Below are 24,676 nucleotides of genomic sequence, written 5' to 3' on the forward strand. Positions count from 1 at the left end.
ACTAAATTGGTGTTGCATTGTCTGATTAATGTGTTATTACATTATTAATATGATTGGATATAAAACTTCTGGATTTAACCCTTTGATGTGTTTAATTCAGTGTAATTTCAGTGTTATTGGTAATCAGTGATATGTCTATATTATGTATGACAAATTTACACTAACATTCAAATTTCGACAAATGTGCCTAAATAACTGCTAAAATTAATATTTTAACAAAATGTTGCCTTTATTCTTTTGTATTATCATGTTTGCATGGGTCATTTTTGACCCAGACTTGTCTACTTTAATAACACCAAACCTAGGAAATATCAAGTAATAATTTGTGGTCATTAAAAACAAAGATATTTGAAACATTCGTGGATTATGGAGAATAAAATACTGAAATACTGATCTTCAAAGATAAACCACGAAAATGCATGCATGAAATACCATAGAAAAGCAATACGGGTAATTTTTGACCCAAGTTGTGCATTAAAAGGGGTTTGCATAGCTTGTGCATTAAAGACTTCAAAGCTATAATTGACTTGTATCTTTTTTGATTTCTTTTGTGACTGTTCTGCTAGTAAGAGATTGTCTACAAAGAAATCCCACAAAAGGTCCACAATAAATTATTTTGTTTAATCAAGATTTACAAGTCATTTCAACTTAATATTATAAGAGATGGTTTGCAACAACTTATAAAATTAAGTTGACTTATTTAAACTATATTTTAGTAGTTATAACGCTAACACTTACTTAGAGGGGTGCTCATAATCATGACATGACACATACTATGAACCTGAAGGAGATTTTATGCACGTTTTCTACTGTCATTAAGTGTCATTTGTTTAATTATGTAATTTTTAATGCAAAGTCTCGGTCTCAAGACCACTTTTTAAAGGTCTTGGTCTCGTCTTGGAATTAACCACATTTTTACTCGGTCTCGTCTCAGTCTCAGACAAAGAGGACTCGGAATTTTATTTCAAGACCGGTCAAGACCACAACTGATGGCACACTACAAATTAATTTTTTTATCATTAATTTTATGCACTTTATTCAGGTTTGGCATATGATGTTGCCATTGTTTAAGTTTCTCCCAAAGAAAATTTTTCTAATTTTATTACTAAAAACACCTGCATTGTGTTAAGTGGATGGCAAGCCATGGAAAGACAGTTCAGATTAAATGGTTAAGTTGATTTCAGCTCTTCAGTTTTTGTTCATATCTGCAATGCCTTTGATTATTTTATCAGCTTCTCTGATGGCATACACACACACACACACACACACACACACACACACACACACACACACACACACACACACAGACAAGTGCCTAATCATATGCATATTCCACATTTTATCATAAGTGTTTTAATGGAGTGACTTGCACTTGTCTTGGTCTTGACTTGGTCTCGGCCTGTCTTGGTCTCAACCCTTTAAAGTCTTGGTCTTGGTCATGACTTGGTCTCGGTTTAGGTGGTCTTGACTACAGCAATAATGGAAAGACGTCTTTGTTATGACAACTTGACACATAACCAATACATCATAACTGACCACTTTTTACCAGTGATACAAATTGAATGTGTCATTAAAGTGTCATTAAGTGTTAATACTCTGTGAAATTGTTTTATAACTGCGTCATGAATATTTTTCTTGACCTCAACTACAGTTGAGCAAATATAATTTGTCATTAAAATGTCATTAAGTGTTAATAATACCAATAGTGCTGTTATAAAGCTATTTGACAGAGTATTAACATTTAATTACATTTAAATGAGTTTAATGTAATGTTAACCCATTAAGCCTGGTAGATTCTTAAGTTTGATAATTATTCTGCTATGCCATGTTTATGACAAAGGTTACGACACGCTATGATGTATTGGTTTATGTCAAGTTGTCATAGCAAAGACGTCTCAAATAATGTCATCTTTGCATGAAAAATTACATAATTGAACAATTTATACTAAATGACAGTTGTCATAAACATGCATACAAATCTACATCATGTTCATGTAACGTGTCATGTCTTATGAACACCCCTTCAAATAAAGTCTTACCGTTATAACAATTCATCTCTATTCAAAACAAATAATATCAAGACCAAAATGACAAATGAATCCGAATTGATTAAACTAATACATTTAAAGCAGCAAATAATTTTTGACAGTGTAGTGAAAGTTTCTGTTTAAAATGTATATGACCCAGGATTGTGCCTTTTTATGACATCTACAGTTTAGAAATAACAAAAGGAAACCAAGGCACTCTTCTTAATTATAAAACCGCTTTAATAAAGGTGCTAGTTCATAATGGAACTTAAAAATACCACCAACATGTTTCAGCCTATGTTGGTGGTATTTTTAAGTTCCATTATGAACTAGCACCTTTATTAAAGCGGTTTTATAATTAAGAAGAGTGCCTTGGTTTCCTTTTGTTATTTTTGATATTTTGCTTATTTGCCAAAGAGCACCTTCGATTTATATATATTTTTTGACATTCTGTATACTGTTTTGAACGCCGTAGCCCTCCAGCCCCTTCTTTGTGGGTGATCTACAGTTTAGATTTGGGAAAGTTATCCCAAAAACTTAACCACACCAAGAAGTACTCCTCAAAATCCTAATTTAGCATCAAATCGAACTGCGCTTTAAACCTCAGGCAGATTGAGAAAAAAAGCCACGAATCTTGATACAATTAATAAACAAGTTGCATAAGAGAAACCCTTGAGGCATGGAGTCAGATGCAAGGTTTACCATGTGGATGAATATTAATAGATGCGCAGAATAAGCTGTCAAGATAAAAATCTGTTAAAAATGATCTTTATTAAGAAACTGGTGAGTGCGAGCGTTAAATCCATTTATTCACAAAGGCATTCACTCATGGTGTTAGTGGCTTGCAACCATACATTTTCTTCACAGATACAGACGACAAAACAGAGACCGAGACAGAAAAATGAAACGACCTAAAAAACCGACTTAAGCAAAACTGCAAGAAATAATTAACACACAGTACCAGATCAGCACAACCAATCACGGATAAAACAGAAAAATAACAGATATACACAGAACCCGTCCATCACTAGAACAACAACGGCTTACTAAAAAACAGCACCATATTTAATCAAACTTTGCAAACATTACATGGAACTGTGAAACTTTCTCAGGCATGACGGATACAAAAACATGCAAGAAAACAAGTACAAATTAAAATCCATTTAAATAAGTTCAATCTATTACATCTCTTGGTCCTGGGTCGAGCATCTCATTTCAGGCATACAGTTCAGGAGAGACTGGTATCATAAGATCATTCACTTCAACCAGTGCAGTTCAATGAAGCTCACAGGAAAACCAAAGGCAAGGAATGATGAGGGCTTGCTTTCACGTTAAGTATTAAAGGTTTTCATCATTGACCGATACAAGCCATTTTCCAATCTTGAGAGAGATGCTGTACAAAAGCACAACCAGCCATAATATATATATATATTAGCATCGATTATATATATATTTAGGGGATGTTTAATGTTACTACCAATGTAGTATACTAACGTGAGACTTACTCCAATGTTACAGATCAGATTGAATATACAGTACAGTCCATGAATTACTGTAGGCTTATGTTATTGTCAAAAAACAACCAAGGGTGCTACTATTTCATCATGAAGATGTATGAAACCATAAATCAGACATGCAGGAAAAGCTCAACCTGGGGTTTAATGTAAGGTTGAGGAATAGGATCACAAGATGGATAATGCTTTCGTTCAACATCTCTCTCTCTCTCTTTCTATCTGTACACTACAATCAGCTCTAGTTCCTGTTTGCTTTCGTTTATAACAACGTTACAAAATCTTTGAACAGAAGATACACAATGAAACATTGGTCGATGGTTTGAGTTCACAATCTGAAATAGTGTAACAACAGAATAATCAGATGATCTCTGGTTGTAGTGAACCCGTGCAATAGATTCAACAGAAATCGCACACTGACGGACATGAAAATACAACACAGCACTACGCAAATTTTACCAGGTATTTAAAACGTGCAGTCAGAAAAACCCTGCATTATGGGCCGCGAGGCAGGCATGAAGTGCAATTTTTAACAAGTGAGAGAATAACAATATAAAGGTAGTTGACATCAAATTCAAAAAAGCTACAAACACGAGCAAAAATCTTCCTGCTTGTCAATGAATGTCACATTAAAGGGATAGTTCACCCAAAAAATGAAAATTCTGTCATCATTTACTCCTTCTTATATTGTTACAAACCTGTATAAATTTGGTTGTTCTGATGAACACAAAGGAAGATATTTTGAGAAATGTTTGTAACCAAACCGTTCGTGGACCCCATTTACTTCCATAGTATTCTTTTTTCCTAATATGGAAGTAAATGTGGTCCACAAACGGTTTGGTTACAAACATTTCTCAAAATATCTTCCTTCCTGTTCATCAGAACAAAGAAATTTATGCGGGTGTGTAACAACATGAGAGCAAATTAATGACAAAATTTTTCATTTTTAGGTGAACTATCCCTTTAAACAGATAAGATGAATGAGACTGAATGGTGGACAACAATAAATAAAAAAAATTAAAACATAAAAATGACCAACAACTTAAGTAAGAATGAAAAAGGACTTTATTTATATCAGACAAAATGAAAGACGATGAAAGAAAATACAAGTGAAACAATCCCAAGATTTCTGCATGTTATTTTGCATAAAATCATTATGGTCTGCATAAATAAATACAAAAAATTTACAGGTGGTGGTGAAATCAGCATAAACGTGGAGGTTGGCGTTCTCCTTTTTGGCATTGGATGATAAATGGGCAAAAACAGCAGCCTTGAAACCCCGGGCTGATACACAGGGATTACAAAGCCGTATTGAATACAAATGTCTAAATATCATTTCCGTAACAAAAAAACTTAACTAAAAAAAAGATACGAATAAGAATGTGTTGCTGGACATAAAAACGCGCACAACACACAATTCAGCGGACAAACGGTCTACCCTAAAGGAAAAACAAAATCTGGATCTAAAAACAAAGCATGCATGTTAATAAAGTCGGAGAAGTCGAGCTGCTCCCGACAACACTAAGATGAAAGGGACCCTGGATACCAACTTATTACAAAGACTATATCCCCACCGGAGGTCCAGGACGTGCGCCACAAGCTGACACATCGATTCTGCTGAGCTGAGCACTGCTGGACGGCTAATAAGTCCAGCCTAGACGTGTAAAATCAGGCTAAGTGGTCTGGAAATGTGAAGAAATAAGCAGGAGAGTCTGAGACACTCAGATATCGTATTTGCTTTTGCGCGCACAATCGCATCATGTTAAACTTCAATTAAACTAACACATCCTGGCAGTCGTCTACATGAAAGATGACGCATGTTGTGGGTTAAGCGAGCAACAACCACTAGAGGGAGGGAGAGGGGCGGACATCCCAACGCAGAGCAGTGGTACACGTGGAGGGTTCGAGACGATGATGATAAAGTGAACACCGATTTGAAGTCCAAGTCTAATGTGACCTGAGGTGAACCACAATCTAACATTTAAAAGTTAGCAAAGTAACATGAACTCAAATGCGAGTGGTTATCAAAGAAACTAGTATTTTATTTAAGAGACAGTGTAGGCTACACCACAGGAAGGGCAGCTAATCTATGAGAGTCTGAATAACGTTTCGAGTCAAAAAAATGTGGAAAACATGTGCTCAACGACCTGTGCCAAAACATAGGGATTTTTAAGACCGCAAGGAATTGAAACTGGAGATTACCATGGAAACCTTGGCTCATGATAGCACCCTAACATGCCTCGAGATCTTTCACCCTCCCTAAAGGCTCACGATTTTCACTCTCTTACTCGGGTTAAGTCCTATTAAAACCTATGTGAACTGAAGGATGGCCAAGCTACATCAGATATATGTAGGCTGCTCCATTCAATCAAAAAATTAACGTAAAGACCATTTTTCTTAAAATGACTCAAGTTTAGCTTAATTTATGATCGTATGTTGTTGAATACACAAAAATAAAATGTAACTGGGGCTGTAAAATCTTCCCTGGGCACGCACAACGGTCAGCAACTACATTCTCCACACTTTGCACTTGAAAAAAAATGTGAATAAAAGAAAAGAAACAGTGCACAATAACTGGCAGAAGTTATCATACTGCCAATTTATGCAGAATACAAGCCGTACAACAGTAGGAATTATGGGATGAATGGTGGCGTAAAAAGCGCTAAAGGATTTAACGGCAAACACTTTGGCTGCACGAGCACAAAAGAAACCCTGTTAACAAAGACTCCAGACAAGTAGACTTTAGCGATTCATTTTGGTTCAAAAGTTGGCAAACACTGATATGTGCGTTAAATTCGCTACTGTGACGTCCAGGGCTCGGGAACACTACCGTAGCTCATTTTACAACTCAAACCACAAATTTCATCATTTGGCAATGTGCAACATGAATTCATGTAATTCTCGAAAAACAAAGCTTTAAAACAAACTCAGAAACAGAATATGTTTATTCGCACCCTCTTAACTACTTTATCATTTTACTCATTTCCCTGGGTGGGTTGCAGATGTGGGCGGGGTCTCACACAGCTGACAAGGAACAGATATGTTTATCAGTGTCCTGGGGTGACACAACAAGGTGGGAGGTGAGGGAGAGAGGCTCCTCATGTGGCTCATGTAACACATCCAGAATGACGCAACAGCAGTGTTTGCATAATACCACCGTGTCTGAAGCAGCAACCCCAACCCGATATAAACACAGATTTGGTTAACTGACCATTTAAAGACGAGTAACATCAGAATGTAGATTTGTTACTATTAACATTTCGGAGAAGAGACCAGCTCGTTAAATTTCTGTTAGACATAAATGCGTGTGAGAAGTGCTTAGATAATGGATCAAATCCGTTCCTTGTTTTTAAAATGAGAAGCCAGGGCATTGTGCTAATAAACGTGTGTGACATCTATAATGTAGAAACATCTATGCTTTAAGGCATTTTTTCATCACCACAGCACAAGAAAGCATTGACAGTAAGTGCTGGGCTTCAGATCCAATTCATACTAATTGTCGAGTAAAACAAGAATTTTCTGTACGAGGTAATTTAAGATTCGCAATAAAATCTATGAAAGCAGTGCCCTAGGAAAGAAATGACACTCCAGAGATGAATAATAAAACACACTGTCATTTAGTGTGGCTGTATACAGGTTTAGATACCTTCAAGGGCTAATTTTAAAAACAACAAAGTGCTCAGTAGCGAAAAATGCTTAGAAATCAGCCGAATCATGTTTTTATTAATCTAACGTTGTTCACAGGTTTGTGCGAGTTTTAGAGGTGTCGTGAGCCTGATATGATAGCGGTGGAAATCTATGAGATGCCCTCACTAATATAGTGAGACCTGTGTGTGTGTGTGTTGGGTGAGCCATTTCAGACAATGAGGTAAAGCATTGTTGATGCAAACACATTCCTCTCCATTTGCTCTCTCTCCCTCTCTGTTTGTCTTCCTCTCCCTCCTTTCATTTGGTGGTAGTTGGATCCTCTTCTTCAGCCATCTGCTGAAGTGCTACTACATGAACTGCATCTGCACAGACACACAGTAAAAAAACAGCGTCAAATCTCACAGCAAACGCATTTGCGCCAAACAAATCAATGACTAACAGGCCACGTAACAAACATTTATCAAAATAAATCTGGCAGGCTATTTTTTATAAACAACTTGCTAAATGCTTTCCATATACACTCTAAAAAATGAGTGCTACATTGCACTAAAAGCTCGTAATCATAGAGGAAACGTTTTTAGTGCTATATAAGGCACCTATGAACAACCATTCGGGGGTGATATACTGTAGCACCACTACAGATATGGTTCTATATAGCACAATAGGTGCTATATGGCACTTAAAATGGTTCCCCTATGATTACGAGCCAGTGAACCACTTTTAGTGCTATTTAGCACCGTTTGTTTTTAGAGTGTATGCTTATTTTTGTCACCAATGCACTTTATAGTTCAACTGTCATTTCCAGTGCAAATTTTCATTTGAAATTTGCAAATATTTTATTTCCACTTCTTGTTAAAGTACTCCAAAGACACAGAAGAACATCTTGAAATAGTGCAAAATCAATGGTGGGCCAAACAATTGCATTTGTGTACTTGCCACAGGAGGAGAGATGTGTATGTATGAAATTTTATTTCAGGCCAAGCTGTGAGCCGGGTTTTAAAGGAAAACACCACCGTTTTTCAATATTTTACTATGTTCTTACCTCCACTTAGACGAATTAATACATACCTATCTTTTTTCAATGCGTGCACTTAAAGGCGTTCTAAGCGAATCTGCGAGACGTTAAGTTTTTGTTGACGTTTGAATTGTTTTCAAACAGACGGAGCGTAGTTAACTCCTCCCCCTCCCTTCCGTGCTTTCATGAACGCGCCCAACCCCCACCCCCAAATCCTTCTTGTCGTTTATTGGCTGGAACACTTTGTTATGGTTTCTGTTTGTAGGTTTGGCCACTGTGTTGTTATTGCCGTTTGTGAAGCCTGGGCTGTCTACAGAGATCGCGGTTTTTTACAGTTTGATCAGCGGACAGGCAGCAAGCAGATAGTGAGGAGATGTTTGCTGTATGTAACAAAAAATGTTTTATGTTCTAAAACGCGTCAATTCGCTTAGAGCACCTTTAATCCTTGTACAGCGCGTTGTGAATGTGTTAGCATTTAGCCTAGCCCCATTCATTCCTTAGGATCCAAACAGGGATGAATTTAGAAGCCACCAAACACTTACATGTTTTCCCTATTTAAAGACTGTTACATGAGTAGTTACACGAGTAAATATGGTGGCACAATTTTTTTTTTAGAGGATAAAAAAGCCGTTTGCAGCACTTCAACTTTCGACTTGACACGCAGTAACATCTTCACTCCTGACTACTGCCCGTCTTGCTCAAACTTCCATCAATATTACTGCGTCCGAGGTCGAAGTGTTGCGAAATAAATGCTCCTCCGCCATACATTAGTTCTCATTTTTTATCCGCTTTAAAAATCGCCACGTTTGGTTTTGTGCCACCATACTTACTTGTGTAACTACTCATGTAACAGTCTTTAAATAGGGAAAACATAGAAGTGTTTGGTGGCTTCTAAATTCATCCCTGTATGGATCCTAATGCTGCATTCACACCAGCTGTGGTAGAGGTGTCAAGCGCGAGTGATTTCAATGTTAAGTCAATGTAAAGACAAATTTAAACGTGTCTCGCAGCGCGAATGAGGTGTGAAGCGTGGTGCGGTAGATGCGAATCCACCTAATTTGCACATCTAGTTTGCGCGAATGACTCAAATTGACGTGAATTGATGCGCTAATTATGCAAATTGAGCGTTGCCGAGGAAAATGCGCAAGTTGAAAAATTTGAACTTTGCCGGAAAATCCAACTCAAAATCTTCGAGTGTCCAACTACATATGAATTGCGCGTTTTTGCAGCCTCTACCGCGTTTGGTGTGAATCTAGCATAAGGAATGAATGGAGCTAGGCTATATGCTAACATATTCACTGTACAAAGATTAAGTGCACGAAAAAAGATAGCAATGTATTCAATTGTCTAAGTTGAGGTAAGAACATAGTAAAAATTGAAAAACTGTGGTGTTTTCATTTAATGTTACATTTAAGCAGGCTGTTTTGAAAAACAGCACACACATATAGACATAGGTGGTCCACTGTTGGTTCAATTAAAACAACCAGTAAACTCGGAGAGAAAGCGGAAGTTATATGTGGTTCGCGGCCGGCGAGCTCCGTGTCGTATTTGTAAACAATGGCGGGTTATTATGACTATTATGACTTTTGTTGTTTTCAAATCTGTGGCAAACTGTCGCGAAGTTGCTCGTGACCAAACAACATTGTGTTAGGCGGCGTCAAACGGAACCTGCGTTTGCACATTAGGCTTCAGAGAGGGTGTGCTAAGGACGTTGGCAATTTGGCAAATAGATGGTAAGCTGTTTTAAACAACTTTGAAAAAATGTGGATGTTAACTTCAGGTGTGCTCGACTTTTAAACAGCATGTGCGTGGAAACGTCCGTAAAGTAACAGTGCGGGGGTAAACGCATCACCTGTATAAAAACGTTCTGATTGGCCCGATCTGTCAGCGCGGCCTGACATCATCCGTTCTAAATGCCGGTAATCCTATATTTTTCGTTCACATATAGCGCTTACCGGTAAATTACTGGTAATCTTACAACCTGTCTTACTGGTAAATTGGGAGCACTGATTTACCGGAAAGGTTCTGTTCACACATGATCTGTTAACTGCAATTTACCAGTAAATTACCAGTAAAGACTGTATGTGTGAAAGGGGCTATTGATTTACATTGCATCTACATTTATGCACTCTGCAAATGGGGCTACTCGGAGCGTATTCCCTGTATGTACGATATGAATACTTGCCTAAGTGGATTAACTGTTGTGTTTGTGTGTGTACCTGGGCTCCTGGGATGGGGGTGAAGGGGTTAGTGGGTCTGAGAACTGTCTGGTTATATAACATGGGCTGTTGGGTCATCACTGGAACCCCTCCCATCTGTCCCAGCTGAGGAGGGACCTAAAACCAGACATTCACACAAATGTGAGCATTTACCATGTGTTAATAATTGTATTCAAACTTTCCTGCACTAGACGCATCTTCAGCCATTTTGGTCATACTCACTATTCCATACACAGGCACTTGAGGTGTTGTCATGGGAAACGCCATGGGAGCAGGAGCCTGCAGAGAAAGAAAACAAAAACTGTTAAACACTGACACTCATTGATCAAACGCCACTGTATTGTGAGGTAGAAATTAAACTCCTCTGTGCCCGATTATTTAAACACTACTATTGCACTTCTGAAGCACAAATATAAATAAAAATTCATAGCCCCTCTAATAATAAAAATACATGTTACAGAAAGACATTTACTTTCTCACATCCAGGATATGTTTGACATCTCATTTTGAAGAGAAAAGACATTAATATTTATCTGGTGGCATTTAGCATGTATCATTAATCTTGTACCATATCTAATAAATAAACTGCAGCCCCTAAACACAAGCATGTGCACACGGCTGGTTTGCAAGTCAAAGTACCAAAAAATAAAAAAACACCAACTGCTACAGAAAGGGCTCGAGAGACTGAACAAACATCCATATGTCACAATCAACACATGACATTTTTTGCATCTATCAGACATTTTCTTCACTCATTCAGCAGTATGGGAAAAGTGTAAAGGCCTTTTCAACATGAGCTTGAATTTTCAACACTAGAATAAAATAATGCATCCCTACAGTTTCACAATTTTTAAACTGCAGATGTTTCCTGGAAGCATAAATTGCTGCCATATCACATACTGTGGCAAACAAGCTCAAGTAAAAATAGTTATGGCCATATTTACTGCTACACAGTTATTACTACTAGAATTAGTTGCTTTAAGCAATAATAATAATAATAGTAAAATTCCGTTTTTGTTAAAGAATATGTAAATTTTTGATATATATTGATTGTTTTTGTTATATACTGTATATATATATATTAGCATTTTTATAAATTTTCTTATTTATTTGCTCATTAATAAAACCAAGTGTGATTTCGTTCCTGACTGTGTAGGTCATGGTGTTCCTGTAAAGGTCTGGCTTTTATAGCATGCACTGTCAAAAAAAATGTAAAAAAAAAGTTGTCACTAGGATGGTACCTTTAAAAAAGATCCTAATATGTACCATTTTGGTACATATATGCACCTTTGAGGTACCATTATTTCCATTTTAGGGACCAATGTGCACCCTTGAGGTACAAAAGTGTACTTTTTAAAAAGGTTACCTCCCCAGTGACAACTTTGGTAGCTTCTTGTATCCATGTGTATACAGCACAGTGAAAGGTGGTAATAGCTGAAAGCTTGTAGATACAACAAATGAGCAACACTGACCATGGCTCAGTATGAAATCCATATTTCACAAAAGTTTATTATAACAGAACGAGTATTGCTCTGTCTGTTCTTATAATACAGTTTTTCTTAGTCGCTTTGGAGCATTTCTTATTACTTTGAAATTACATTTTCAAAACACTGCACATCATCAAGTCAGTTGTGCACAACATAAAAGCAAATTCTCATTGTTTTGGAAAAATTGCAAATGCTTTGGTAAAATCATGCTGTTTCCTTCACTTTCAACTGCTTATTTTTTATTAAAATACATTATGCTGGTTTCTGTTGAATGGTCTTGCACCTCAAAACAATTAGGAATTAGTTGATAGTACAAGTTATGTCATGCAAAATTGTTGACCTTTGTGTTATAATCTGTTACTGTACGCATGTTTTTTTTTTGTCTTTTGTAAATGTGAACTGAATTGATAAATTGCTGGTTAAGTGAATCTTGAAATTTTGAGTTATAGAAAATGTAACATTTCTTACACTGTACAGTAAACCTTTCTTATTTTATAATTTTTTATTTGTACTAAAAATAAGATTTTTTCAATATGGGAAAAAAGTCATTCATCCATTCATCCACAGTTTCCATCAGAAAATACTGACACATATAATTGTGTACACCAAGAATATGTCATTTTGATGGCATTGACATGTTCACTGACATAAAAATTTTGAGTGATGAACTAAGAATTTTAAACAAGTTTTTAATTCCATGATTTTGTGCAGTTTGTACGAATTGTTCTGAGAAATGCATGCATTATTTGCATGCAATGATTAAAGAAATGCTCCAAAGCAACTTAGAAAAACTGTAATAAAACTATCTTTCATATGTTTCCATTCAACACTATCTCAAGTCAATTCGTAAGTGAAGCGGTTAATTCATATGAATTCACCACATTTGTAAATTTTTGTACAATTCGCTTTTGAACGTGACATTGGGGTTAGGGGCGGGGTTTCATTTGTTTTGCATTTTTTGAACGATTTACACAAATTATAATTAGTATCGCTCTGTCTATTGACATACTAATAAAACTATCTGTGTCCATTCAATGCTATCTCATGGCACTTCATAAGTTTTTCACAAGGTGGCTAATTTGTATTTATTTGTATAACCACATTTGTACATTTTCACACAAAGACCAGATTATTCTGCTGTTACTTCAGTTCATTTTTAGTTTTTTAGTTTATTATTTTTTAAATGACTGCACTAATGTATATTGGTTCACAAAAATGAATGTAATACATTTTTCAGATGCTAGTTTAAATCTTTGATTTCCTCTTGACCACACTAAGGGACACACCAAAGCTTTTATCAGCCGACTGACAGCTTTTTTCAGCTAAGCGTTTTGGTTGCTATGATACTTCTGTTTTGTTTATCAGACGTTGTACAATCCGCCGGTTGGTTGTTGTGATATTTGTCCCGTCCCTCCTCCACTGTAATTGGACGGCCGTGTGAGAACTGACATTGATGAGCTGAGCTTTTCACCCAAAGTTGAATATTTTTCAACTCTCGGCGCTCAGCGCAGAAAAAACGCAGAGCGTTGGCTTTCAGAGCGAAAAATTTTTTTCTATCTGCTAGCTTTTTGAAAAGCGCCGCGCTTCCATTGGAAATAATTGAAAGCATATGCCACCGCAGGCATAAAAGCTTTGGTGTGCACGCCTCCTAAGAACCTAATTCAGGTTAAGAATGAAATCAAGAAAAAAAGGTGTAAAAGATAAGCAAACAAGAATCAATTCCCTGTGATGCTCCGAGAACGTTAACAGATAACTATCAGTTATAGGAGGTACTTACATAACCAGTATAGAACATTCCAGTCTGCTGGGTTAAGCACGAGAGAAAAGACAGAGAGACAGAAACAGTGAGACAGAAATAGACAGAGTAAAGACATGAGACAAGAGAAGAAACAGGGAAGATAGTTGCCGACCACAGAAGAGATGGAAAGACAGAGAGAGATACATCGAAGGTTAGTCATTCACTCATTCATGCTCTCTCAGCTCATGTAGTTCAGCAGTCCAATAAAGTCTGAAGTCTTCACTAAACACACTAACAGTAACCCTGTCCAGCCGGGTCAATGTCACAGGAAGTAAACACACACTCACACTGCTATTTCCTGAAGAGTTTACAAACCATATGTTGATATTGAATCTTAGAGGCTGTTTACACTTGGCATTAACATGCGTTTACATCGATCGGATCACAAGTGGACGAGAGAGACACATTACGTTTACACCTGGTATTTAAATCCGTCTCTTTTGTCCACTTTCGACCGCATCTGTCCTGAATACTGTGAGGGGGTGGTCTGTGAGACGGTGGGCGAGTCTCTCTGCTGTCATTCAAACCCGAGCGGGAGTAATTATGAGTTTATATGGACGCAAACTAATATTATGTCGGAGTCCACTGCTTGTTTAGCAAATATACATGCTGCACAGTGTTTTGTACGTTTATATGTTGGAGCTTTCTCTGAATTTTCAGCGCAATTGATGAAATAGGATCGCGCAACTTTCACACGCTTTCAAAACGAAACTACGGAGATCAGCCGCTTTAGTTGTATCAATGAAAGGCTAAAAATAGCGCTGTTCACCGTATGTTTACGCCAGAAGTCAAAAAAAGACGTAAAACTTGTGTTTAATACCTCAGATTAGATAAATGGGCGGAGAGAAGGCGGTCGCGTGTGGCTGTTCGAACGCATTCAACCACATATGCGTTCCCCAACTCCAAAGCGATCCGATCGAAAGTGGTTTCGACTACCTCTGGATGTGGTTGAAAGTGGTCGAAAGTGGACGAGCTCAAAACGTTTTGAACACCGTTTACACCTGGCATTAACGTCGTCCACTTGTGATCTGATCGACGAAAACGCATGTTAATGCCAAGTGTAAACAGCCTCTTAATGACTGAGTACTACTGTAGTTATGAAATGTGTACATCTGGTTTGAATTTTCATGTGACAGTGTGTGCATCTTTATAGTGTGAAGGTTACATGTGCGAATACATGAGGGATAATTTCATAATGTTGGTAACCATCACAAAACAAAACTTCCCCCTGGAGAGTTTCATTTTGCAATAATGATCTGCTGACTAAACATTATCTTGCTTTTTATAAAGCAAATATTAATTTTAAGTGACATTATTTGACAGACCACAGAGCCACTTGCACAAAGCCATGCAGGAATGGTCAATTACATAATCACAACAACCACACAATGCTACCATTTACCAATAAGAATCAAATATCCCAGAGAGTCACGTAATAAAATTCACTAGTGTGTAAGCAGCTTATATATTATTATGTGTGTGTGGGACTGATCACATATGCACTATGGGTATACTTTGCATGTGCGTGCATGCTCACCATATGTGGCACGGGCATGGCAGCAGGTGGCATGGGGGCAGGGCTCCAGGCAGTGGTGCTGCTCATCGTCTTCGACTGCCAGTTAGTGCCACCGGTCAGCTTCTTCTCTCCGGGCTGAGTCCACTGCATATCAGATCTGCATATAAAATCGCACACATGACGTGGAGTTAGATACTAGACAGGTTTCTATAATCTAAAGTGTAGATAATTAGGCTCCTTACTTTTTGCCTGGTATTCCCCCAAACTGCAAGTCTGAGAGAGAAAGAGAGACTGTTATAACACAGACTCACATCAGCGTAATACTGGAAATCATATATCACTGGAGGCATCAGAGACCAATTCATCTCCCTTAAGCTGGGTTTAATTCATCTCTGTCCAGCTTGCACATGGATGCACGCACGCACACACCTAGCTCCATATGGTGCTGCTGAATTTGTGCTCAGTAGAGTAGCACAAATGCAATTTGAAGGTCAGGGACTTGTGATCAAGTAAATAAAGAAAGCAATAAAGCTGGGAGAAATATAGAGAGAGACTCACTGCCGACGAGATTGGCCAGAGAGGAGTCCAGGTCACTGGCCAGCAGTTTACCACCTGTATGATGAGGCATTACAGGAGCCTGGCTGTGAACTGTCATTGTAGGTTTCAACAAGTCTCCTAACGCATCATAACCTGAGAGCAAAAACAAAAATCAACAGTCAAGTGTTAGTGTGAATGATAAAGCCCATGTTCATGTCGCAGCCTCGAAAAGGAAGCACAAAGGCAAGAGCGAGACAAGCAGAAGGGGAAGCATGCTGGGTTCCTGCTGATGTTTATAATGATGTGATCAGCAGGGACGAGCCCTTGTGAGTGAGATCCACAGCCAGACATGAGGTCAGGGCGATAGGAAGCACTCCACACAAGATCTGAGAGAATAATATTGTAGGGAGTCCTTAAAGAAACCTGCTTTTCCTTATTGGTTCATGTATTGGCCCCATTACAGTCGACATGAACCGAAAAAGGAGGTTTCGTTAATTAGAGAGAAGGCTAACGGAGAGCGAGAGGAAGTCTGCTGACACATGCCATATTTATACAGTTCCTCTTCCTGCTTTGCCAGCAGGAATAAAGAGAAAAAATGAGTACACTCACCACATCGGATCAGATCAGCCATCACAATCCAGTGAAGAGAGCAGAATGGGCAGCAATAAGGTTAGACAAAAAGGAGGCAAGGTAAGTAAAAGAGGTAGGAAGAGAAAATATTTGTAAGTAGAAGCGTGTGTGCGTCAGATAAGGTGTGTAATGAGAGGCGTTTAACAGATCGGAAACAATTCCAGTCAGCGTACAGCCGCCAGTAACACACACAAACACACACACACACACAGTGGATGGATGAATGAAAGATGATAACAGATTGTCCATAGCCACGGAGTAGGTAAGTGAGTGAAGAAAACATTCCCAGTTCTCCAAAACCGAATGCCTGCAGTTTGTACCAACGTGCCAGCCGTAAACACATTCGCCACACAGCAAAACCAGCAGAAGAGTTTTATTTTGAAGTGGAGGTTGCTTAGTTTTTAAGCGCAGCTGCAAACCCTTAAAATATTAATAAGCGCAGTTATAAATAATAACACTGCTGAAATGTTTTACCAGCTGAAGGCTTCACGTCACTATCAGATGTTTTAGTCCCAAATACTGCATCAAAATCTACATTCATGGTGGGAATGGAAGCCATGGGGTGAAGAGTGCTGCTCTCTAGACCTGACGGTAACACACACACATACAACATGCAAAGACAAAAGAAATGTCACACACATATGGACACAAACGATCTTCTGAGAAGTGCTGCACTAACATTAAAATTGTCTGTAAAACCGTATGAATAATAATATTATTATTTTATTATAAAACGCCCTTTAATGCTTCCTTTAAGAATTTTATCACGACATAGACTATAATGAGATCTTTAATACAGGATCTATCATGCCGTATCAGTCACCAGTTACAGTGAATAAAAATGTTGGTTTCTACTTTAGTCCTTCTTTGAAAATTGGTACATTGTTGTCCGTTGACCTGATGCTACAGTATTGTATATGTTGCCATCCGTCATACCTTATCTGAATGGGTGGTCATCACCAAAATTCTCATATAACTAAATTCCCACATTAAAAATACTGATAAGGAATTATTAGCATAAAGAAGACATTTCACAAGACTTTTATAAGATGTCAAATAAATCTTTGGTGTCCCCAGAGTACGTATGTAAAGTTCTAGCTTAAAATACCATATAGATCATTACTATGACATTGTCACTTTGTGGGTGTGAGCAAAAATGTGCCGTTTTTGGGTGTGTCCTTTTAAATGCAAATGAGCTGATCTCTGCACTAAATGGCAGTGCTGTGGTTGGATAATGCAGATTAAGTGGGCGACATTATCCCCTTCTGACATCACAAGGGGAGCAAAATTTCAATGACCTATTTTTTCACATTCTTGCAGAGACTGGTTAACCAAAACTAAGTTACTGGGTTGATCTTTTTCACATTTTCTAGGTTGACACCCAATTTTAGCACTTAAACATGAAAAAAGCATTTTCATGTTATGTCCCATTTAAAACATACTGTACATGTAATATAAATATAAACAATGTTTTAGGCAGCCCAACACTGCACTGTATCATTTTCTGATGTACATTTTATATTTGTAATACATTCAATACTTCACATGAATTGGATGATAGTTAAAAATGTCATAAATATTTATGAAAACCTGTTTTTAATTTTTTGTAAATGTGTCATTGAGTACTGTGAGAGGCCTGGAAAAACACTGAAGAGTTGAAATAATAGCTTGGCCAAGATTATCAGATTTTTTGATAATTCAAAACACCCCTACCATAATCATACTGCTCTCATTGTAAATAACAAACAGCTTAAATTTGTGCCTGTGGCTCTTTGCTCAGCAGTTGTTCCCTCCACCGTTTTCTGTCTGTCTGCATTATCGTGACTTTGTGCTGTTAGTAGCATATGTGGGTCCCTGCAGATCTGAGTCTCATTGTGAGACCGGCCGGCTTAAGATGGTGCCCTCAGCGCACCTGCCCACTAGCTGTAAAGCGCACACTCCGAATGCACACTGTGACCTACAAATTCTGGAATAGTTAAGAGTCTGGCAGTATGTCTACACTCTGCACCTTGTGTCCTTAATTCACACCCCGGCAGATGTGCTGAACTGCTGAATATGAACCCTTGATTCTCAGCGCTGCTTACAGCAACAGCGATAATCCCTTGGTGGACCAGCACACAATTCGGTAACGCTGCCGAATGCACAGAAAACAATGTCCTAAAGTTTACAGGACGGGAGGGATGGGTACACAAAACATAAACATGACAAAACATTGGTTGCCTACAAATCTAGCGAGTGTTGGGCATTGTAAGCACGTATGGTTTTGTATTGTATGTGAAAAGTTCAGATGCAATTTTTATCAGACTCTTAATGGATTGTGCCTAAAACCCAGTATTCCTGAATGGCCTGAGGGTGGGATTAAATGGATTTGATGCAAATTTGATGAACATATAGTATGCAGGGTTCCCACACCTTAGTTAACTTCAAATTAAGGACCTTTCAAGGGCTTTCCAAGTCTAATACCCTCAAATTCAAGGACCAATTATGGGGACACATTTCAAGTGAGAGCAAGGGTACATCGTGTTACTTTTTAAGATACAGTGTTAAAGTTCCCTTTCGAGGGAACTCGTGTTGCGTCACTGCGGTGACACTTTGGGGACGCCTCCCGGGGTAAGTGCGTCTGAATGTGTATATCAAATTCAACCAATGGTGAGGCTTAACGATAAAGACAGGGTGACATGGGAGCCAGGAAGTATATCGCTATCTGAAATACTGCCAAAGACGGCGTTATAAAGACGCAGGAAATATGGCAAGGGAGACGCAGCGTTCCCGAGACGCTGCGCATGAAACTTTTCGAAAAAAAAAAGTTTCAAGCACTTTCAAAAACTTCCCAGGACCTTGAATATTTTCCCCCAGATTCACAAACTTTCAAGGATTTCAAGGACCAGTGGGAACCCTGAGTACATGCCAAGAGCATTTGGTTACGATCATTATCTAATTTTTGACGAAGGTGGCGTTTAGAGGCTTTTGCAACTGAACTCACGTTCCTGAGATTCGAAAGACTCTAAGGTTTTCCGAAATGTAATTTTATGTTTCAGAAGGTTGCTCACAAGTTACCCTTAATAGACGCTAAGAAAACTCCTACCCTACAGTCACCAAACTGTGGATTCGCATTTGGTACACGGCCTATGGAAACTAGGATTTACAACAGAGGCAATGTACAGTATGAAGGAACAAACAAACAAATGAATGAACAAATAATTGAATAAACAAAGGATTGATCTGTTGAAATGATTTTTTGGAAACTAAATTAAAAGTGAGTGATCTAAAGTGGTGATGTATTAGAGGAAGCTGATCTCGCCAATGTGTAAGTGTATGGATTAAGTGGGACGCACCTCCCCAGGCACTGCTGTTGGTGGTGATAGGAGTGCTCTGCACTGCAGGGACGAAGGCAGGCTGGAGGTCAAACAGGTCGCTGTTGAGGTTTGGCATGCTGTACAACAGAAACAAAGAGTTCGGTACAAGCTTTACAAATTTACCTACAAATGAACTTTACAGTGTACCAGCTTCAAGAGAGCAAACACCTCTGTCTGTCCATTGCAGTGCTCGCATCAGGTAATTCACATAAACAGTGAGGCAACTAGTATGTTACAATAGTATGTACAATGTAGATTCTGTTATTAACCTGTTAGTGGACATTGGGCTTGTGTTGTTGGCAAATAGATCCATGCCTGCGGTATGGTTGTTGGCACTGCCCATAGACTGTGTGCTGGGGGAGGCAGAAGGGGTGTGCATACCAATCTCCTTTAGACGCTGGTCCTATACAAATACAACAAAACCATTTATAAAGAACTGAAAACACACAAGAATTCACCAGAATGCCATTTTGCTGTTGCCTGTGAAATCAAACAGATTACAGCCACTAAAGCACAGCTGAGTGTCAGTCTGCTACGGCTGAGATCTGCCACCAGTGTGTTTGTGTTCGGCTGTAGAAGAGATGGATGAGAGAGAGTCTCCCTTGAGACACCCTTCCCCTGACAAAAAGAGTGCATACTAGATCAGACCATAACCTTACTGGGCCAGCCGAAACTAACCATATTAAAGAATATGAAGACTTGCGTACCAAAACCTGTATTCAGGGCTGTTGACAAAATTTATGGCATTCAGGACACACTGGATAACTAGATGTGACGCGTTGCTGCGATGTGCAATAAACGGCATCTTTTCTGAGTTTTTGTCCTAAAAAGCGGCAATGCAATACTGCAACATTTCTATTTTAGGTTTCTATTTCTGCGACGTCGCAGCTGACAGCTCCGCCTGAAAGTTCTGCACATTATGAATATTAATCATCAAACATGGATTAGGAAAGACTGATTATAAACGTTTAAACACAAAAATATATAACAAATCCCTCAAGTGGCACAAGGAAAGGTATAAAAAACAGAGGGATGTGTCTGTGTATGGGTGCATCCCATTTCGAAGGCTATTGAATGTTATGTTGGTAGTTTTTGAAGAGGCGATATATTACCATAGTGTTTACATGTGTGGTTTTTTGCAAATAATATGAATGTTATTAGGATTTTTTCCAATTTTTTTCTATCAACTAACGTGGGACACAACAGCAAAGACATTTCAGACTTTAAAAAAAATATGGAGCCAGATATATTTTTTATTTTATTTTAGAGAATATGTGTTGATGCAGATTAAACTACCTAAAATTATATCAAATTTACCAACCTTAAAAATATACTAAAAGTAAAACGCAACATGCACAGTATTGCAGCAATTATATTAATTCATATTCTTAAAACATCATTTATAGTAGTAAAACAGTGACGTTTAACCTTAATATTTATTTAATTACAGTTAAGAATGTTTATTTTAAAATACCCAGACGTCACAGGCGTGCATTGAATCTTGGGATATCCAAGGCTGTGATGGATCCATCTGATGTATCCTTTATTACACAGGAAACAAAAGACGCATTCTGGATGTTTTTAAAAGAGACTCCGAATTTGGACAGCCTTTGTCGTGCCGCTGTAATGTCAGCAGTGTTGGGGAAAGTTACTTTTAAAAGTAATGCATTACAATATTAAGTTACTCCCCAAAAAAGTAACTAAATGCGTTACTTAGTTACTTTTCATGGAAAGTAATGCGTTACTTTTGCATTACTTTTGCATTACTTTTTCTTACTTGGCTAAGGCTTGATTTCTTTCAGTTTTATGACTTACAAGTTCTGCATTCAAGAAATTGCATATTTCTATCACAGAAATGTCAAGCTCTGGCCTGCCATCTCTGTTTTCTGACTCAAACTGTTCCTCAAACGTGACTACATTCAGTTTAATTAAGTACATTCTTTTTTTTAATAAATAATTTTTTCTAAATGAATTAAACTGAAAAGTAACTCGCATTACTTTTTAAAAAAAGTAACTCAAATATTAATATGTTCATTTATAAAGTAATGCGTTACTTTACTCGTTACTTTAGAAAAGTAATATTATTACGTAATGCACGTTACTTGTAATGCGTTACCCAACACTGAATGTCGGTGGCCTTCAAATACGGCCTTTGGAGGACACAGCCATTAAATTGGGATGGACCCTATGTGTGTGTGTGTGCATCAGCTGCAATGCGTGAGAGCAAAAAACAGAACAAACGCAAACAGAGGAAAACTGTTCTGATTAGCTGTGTTTTCTGAGTGACTGCGTCACACCATGCCCTTTTTTTTGGTTTCGGTGTGGACAGACAAATCGCCCATCGCTGGAATCGCATCGTGTCTGGTAAGGCACAATATCAGATGTCAGTCTGAAGGTCTGGATACATTGTATTAAAAAAAGCAATTACAAGGGTGCAAATATCCAGTCTTCCCTTCACTGCCCATGACATCATGAGCCTGCTTATGCATATTAGTGAACATTTAAAGTAATCTGTGCTAATAAGGCCTGGATATCTGCAAAAATGTACATGTTTGTCCACGAGCTGTGGCTGTGGGTCCTAGTGTTGCTGTGTGTAAATATGACATTATTGACAAATTGTGACACTGTCTGTAAAATCCAGGCTAAAATTGTATAACTTAGTTTTGAGATTGGGAGCTTCAAAGTTTGATCTCAATCATTGATTTCACTTCAATCAATCTTTGACATTGCCATGCTCAGTCAATATTATGGTATAAAGATTTCGCAAAACTGTATAGAGTGTATGGACAGCATGACAAATTTTTATATGTATTCAATACATAATAATACATTTAAATTTTTTGTGTTCACAATAATGTGTTTTTCTGGTTTGTTTACAGTTTAAAGTGCTACACTGTGCACAAAATTGTGCGCACAAAGGACATTAAATTGTAGCTTCAGCAAAAAAGTTCCTAAAACAAGAAGGGAAATGAGTTGCGACATGGAATATGTAGCCGTTACAGAGTTATATGCGTTTCAAAACACCCTTTGAAATATTGAGAAATGGAAGGAAGAAAACAGTAGTCGAGAAAAACAAAGCCTCATCTCCCCACAGCTCTGTGTATTGTACAGTATGTCTCATCAGGAATGCTGAGAAAACAATAAGCAGTTCAATTTCACGCAAACTAATCTCAGCACAAACTGTGTAAATACTCTTATGTTGGACTTTGAAATTGTTCTGAATGTTTAAACTATTACGATATAGAGCTCGAGTGCATCTGGGGACGCACTGCAGACCAGCTGACTTCCCTGTCATTCGACCTGTGTGTTTGGGTATGTGTGTCCCGCAATGTATGAGACAGTACCTCCCAATGGGGACAATGGAGTTTGATTAACCTTGTTGACCACTTGCTGCTGGAGGCTAATCATTAAAGCACAAGGGCGTGTAAAGTAAACACACCTCACACACCTTTGTGTGTAGGACATGGTGTTCCCAAAACAGTAGCTCCAAATCAGCCAAACACCGGTTCCAACAAACATCTCTATAAACTACAGAAATTTGCCTTTTATATTCTTAATCGAGTGGACAATGAAAAACTGGGAAAAAAATGGCACACACTTTAAGCTGAATCAGCAACAGATGGTTGGTTGGTTCAAATGTGGGCATTCAAGAGCTCATAACATCACACTTGACACCTGGCCATTTTTAAACCCTTAGCTAACACTGCTTTTCACCCTGGGTTACAAACGGCTTATATTTGTGGTGCCAAAGTTATGCAGTGTGAAACAGTGCCGTGCTAGAATTAATGCTGAGCTGTTTAGCAACAAACAACCACCTGCCTCTGTGCTTAAATCATTAAATATTCATGTTGCAGAAACTTTCACACAGCGTGCTTAGTTTCGATGTCTGTAGGAAGCAGCTGAAAACATTTAACATGTAAATTAAAACGACCACAGCGGTTTTACAAAGCGACGTTTTCATAGATTTACCAGCAGTTTACATTCTGTAAAATTTATCTAATTAAAGGTGCCATTGAAATAATATGTTAAATTGTTTTCTGATATCTACATAGAAGGTATGTGAAGTGTAAAAATTACCCAGAGATGGTTTTACATGTCTATTTACAACCCTAGGATTTGCCGACAGAATGAAACGGTCTATTATTCACTTATTTGAAAGGGTCATTAATAATAATGTTGAGCTTTGCTCTGATTTGCTGTTTTACAGAGCAGCTCCTTCAGTAGCTCTGTGTGTGTAAACAGATTTTATGTCTGAGCCTGTACCAGATGAAAATACGAAATTGAGAAATAATAAATTGTTTGGAGATTGTTAATGGACATTTCTGAGTGGTAAGTTTGTGTTTTTTAGTATGGACCTGCAAAGCTGTAACATCAATAGTAGATCTTCAGCCTAGACGCTAGCATATAAAATTAATTAGCATATAGCGCTAAATCAGCAGTCACTACTTTGTTTAGCATTGTAACAACATTGTACTTAATTTAATGTGTGATTTCATGTTGGGGGTGTCATTTCGACTGTAACGTCACAGTTTGTTTTATGTTGAGGTTGGCATTGCATGCACATGGTTTACATAAGGAGGAGAAACCCATTGTGTTTGAGGCTCCCAATATTTCATTAGCATGTACAGAACTCTTATTATTCACCTATGCCTACAGTTTCCATTTCTGTGACACCTTTAATGTAATAAATATGCAAATAGGCACATAAAACCTGGGGTTTACAACAGTGACGTTATGAGGGGAGCTTCAGGGGCTCAGGCACCTGATGTATTTGTCCCAAGCACTAGATCAACCTTTACTTCACAAATAAAATATGTTTTACAACTTTGACTTTGCTACCCAAGGCCATGATGATAAAACAGTAGCCACTGGCCATGGTAGATTTAGTTTTATCACAGTTTCTAAGCCCTCATTATGTATATGTCTGCCATT

The 24,676-nt window shown here is 38.0% G+C and overlaps 1 protein-coding gene across 5 annotated transcripts in view; it reads right to left on the reverse strand.

The window, feature by feature from the left end:
* Positions 1-4,585: 4,585 nt before the first annotated feature.
* Positions 4,586-24,676, reverse strand: part of LOC135730759 (phosphatidylinositol-binding clathrin assembly protein) — a 64,363-nt gene continuing 44,272 nt past the window's right edge. For 3 of the 5 annotated variants that reach the window (XM_065248671.2, XM_065248672.2, XM_065248670.2), the window contains 9 exons: positions 20,014-20,147; positions 19,724-19,821; positions 16,863-16,973; positions 15,780-15,911; positions 15,464-15,494; positions 15,243-15,378; positions 10,643-10,699; positions 10,421-10,537; positions 4,586-7,548 (listed from right to left, as the gene is read on the reverse strand). In XM_065248671.2, the coding sequence (XP_065104743.1) occupies positions 7,534-7,548; positions 10,421-10,537; positions 10,643-10,699; positions 15,243-15,378; positions 15,464-15,494; positions 15,780-15,911; positions 16,863-16,973; positions 19,724-19,821; positions 20,014-20,147 (831 nt within the window). In that variant the 3' untranslated portion in view covers positions 4,586-7,533. Of the gene's footprint in view, positions 7,549-10,420; positions 10,538-10,642; positions 10,700-13,684; positions 13,712-15,242; positions 15,379-15,463; positions 15,495-15,779; positions 15,912-16,862; positions 16,974-19,723; positions 19,822-20,013; positions 20,148-24,676 lie in introns of all 5 variants that reach the window. The other 2 variants (XM_065248675.2, XM_073812193.1) reach the window with 2 other exon arrangements.

This window comes from Paramisgurnus dabryanus, chromosome 2 (assembly GCF_030506205.2).
Source record: "Paramisgurnus dabryanus chromosome 2, PD_genome_1.1, whole genome shotgun sequence".
NCBI classification, from domain to species: domain Eukaryota; kingdom Metazoa; phylum Chordata; class Actinopteri; order Cypriniformes; family Cobitidae; genus Paramisgurnus; species Paramisgurnus dabryanus.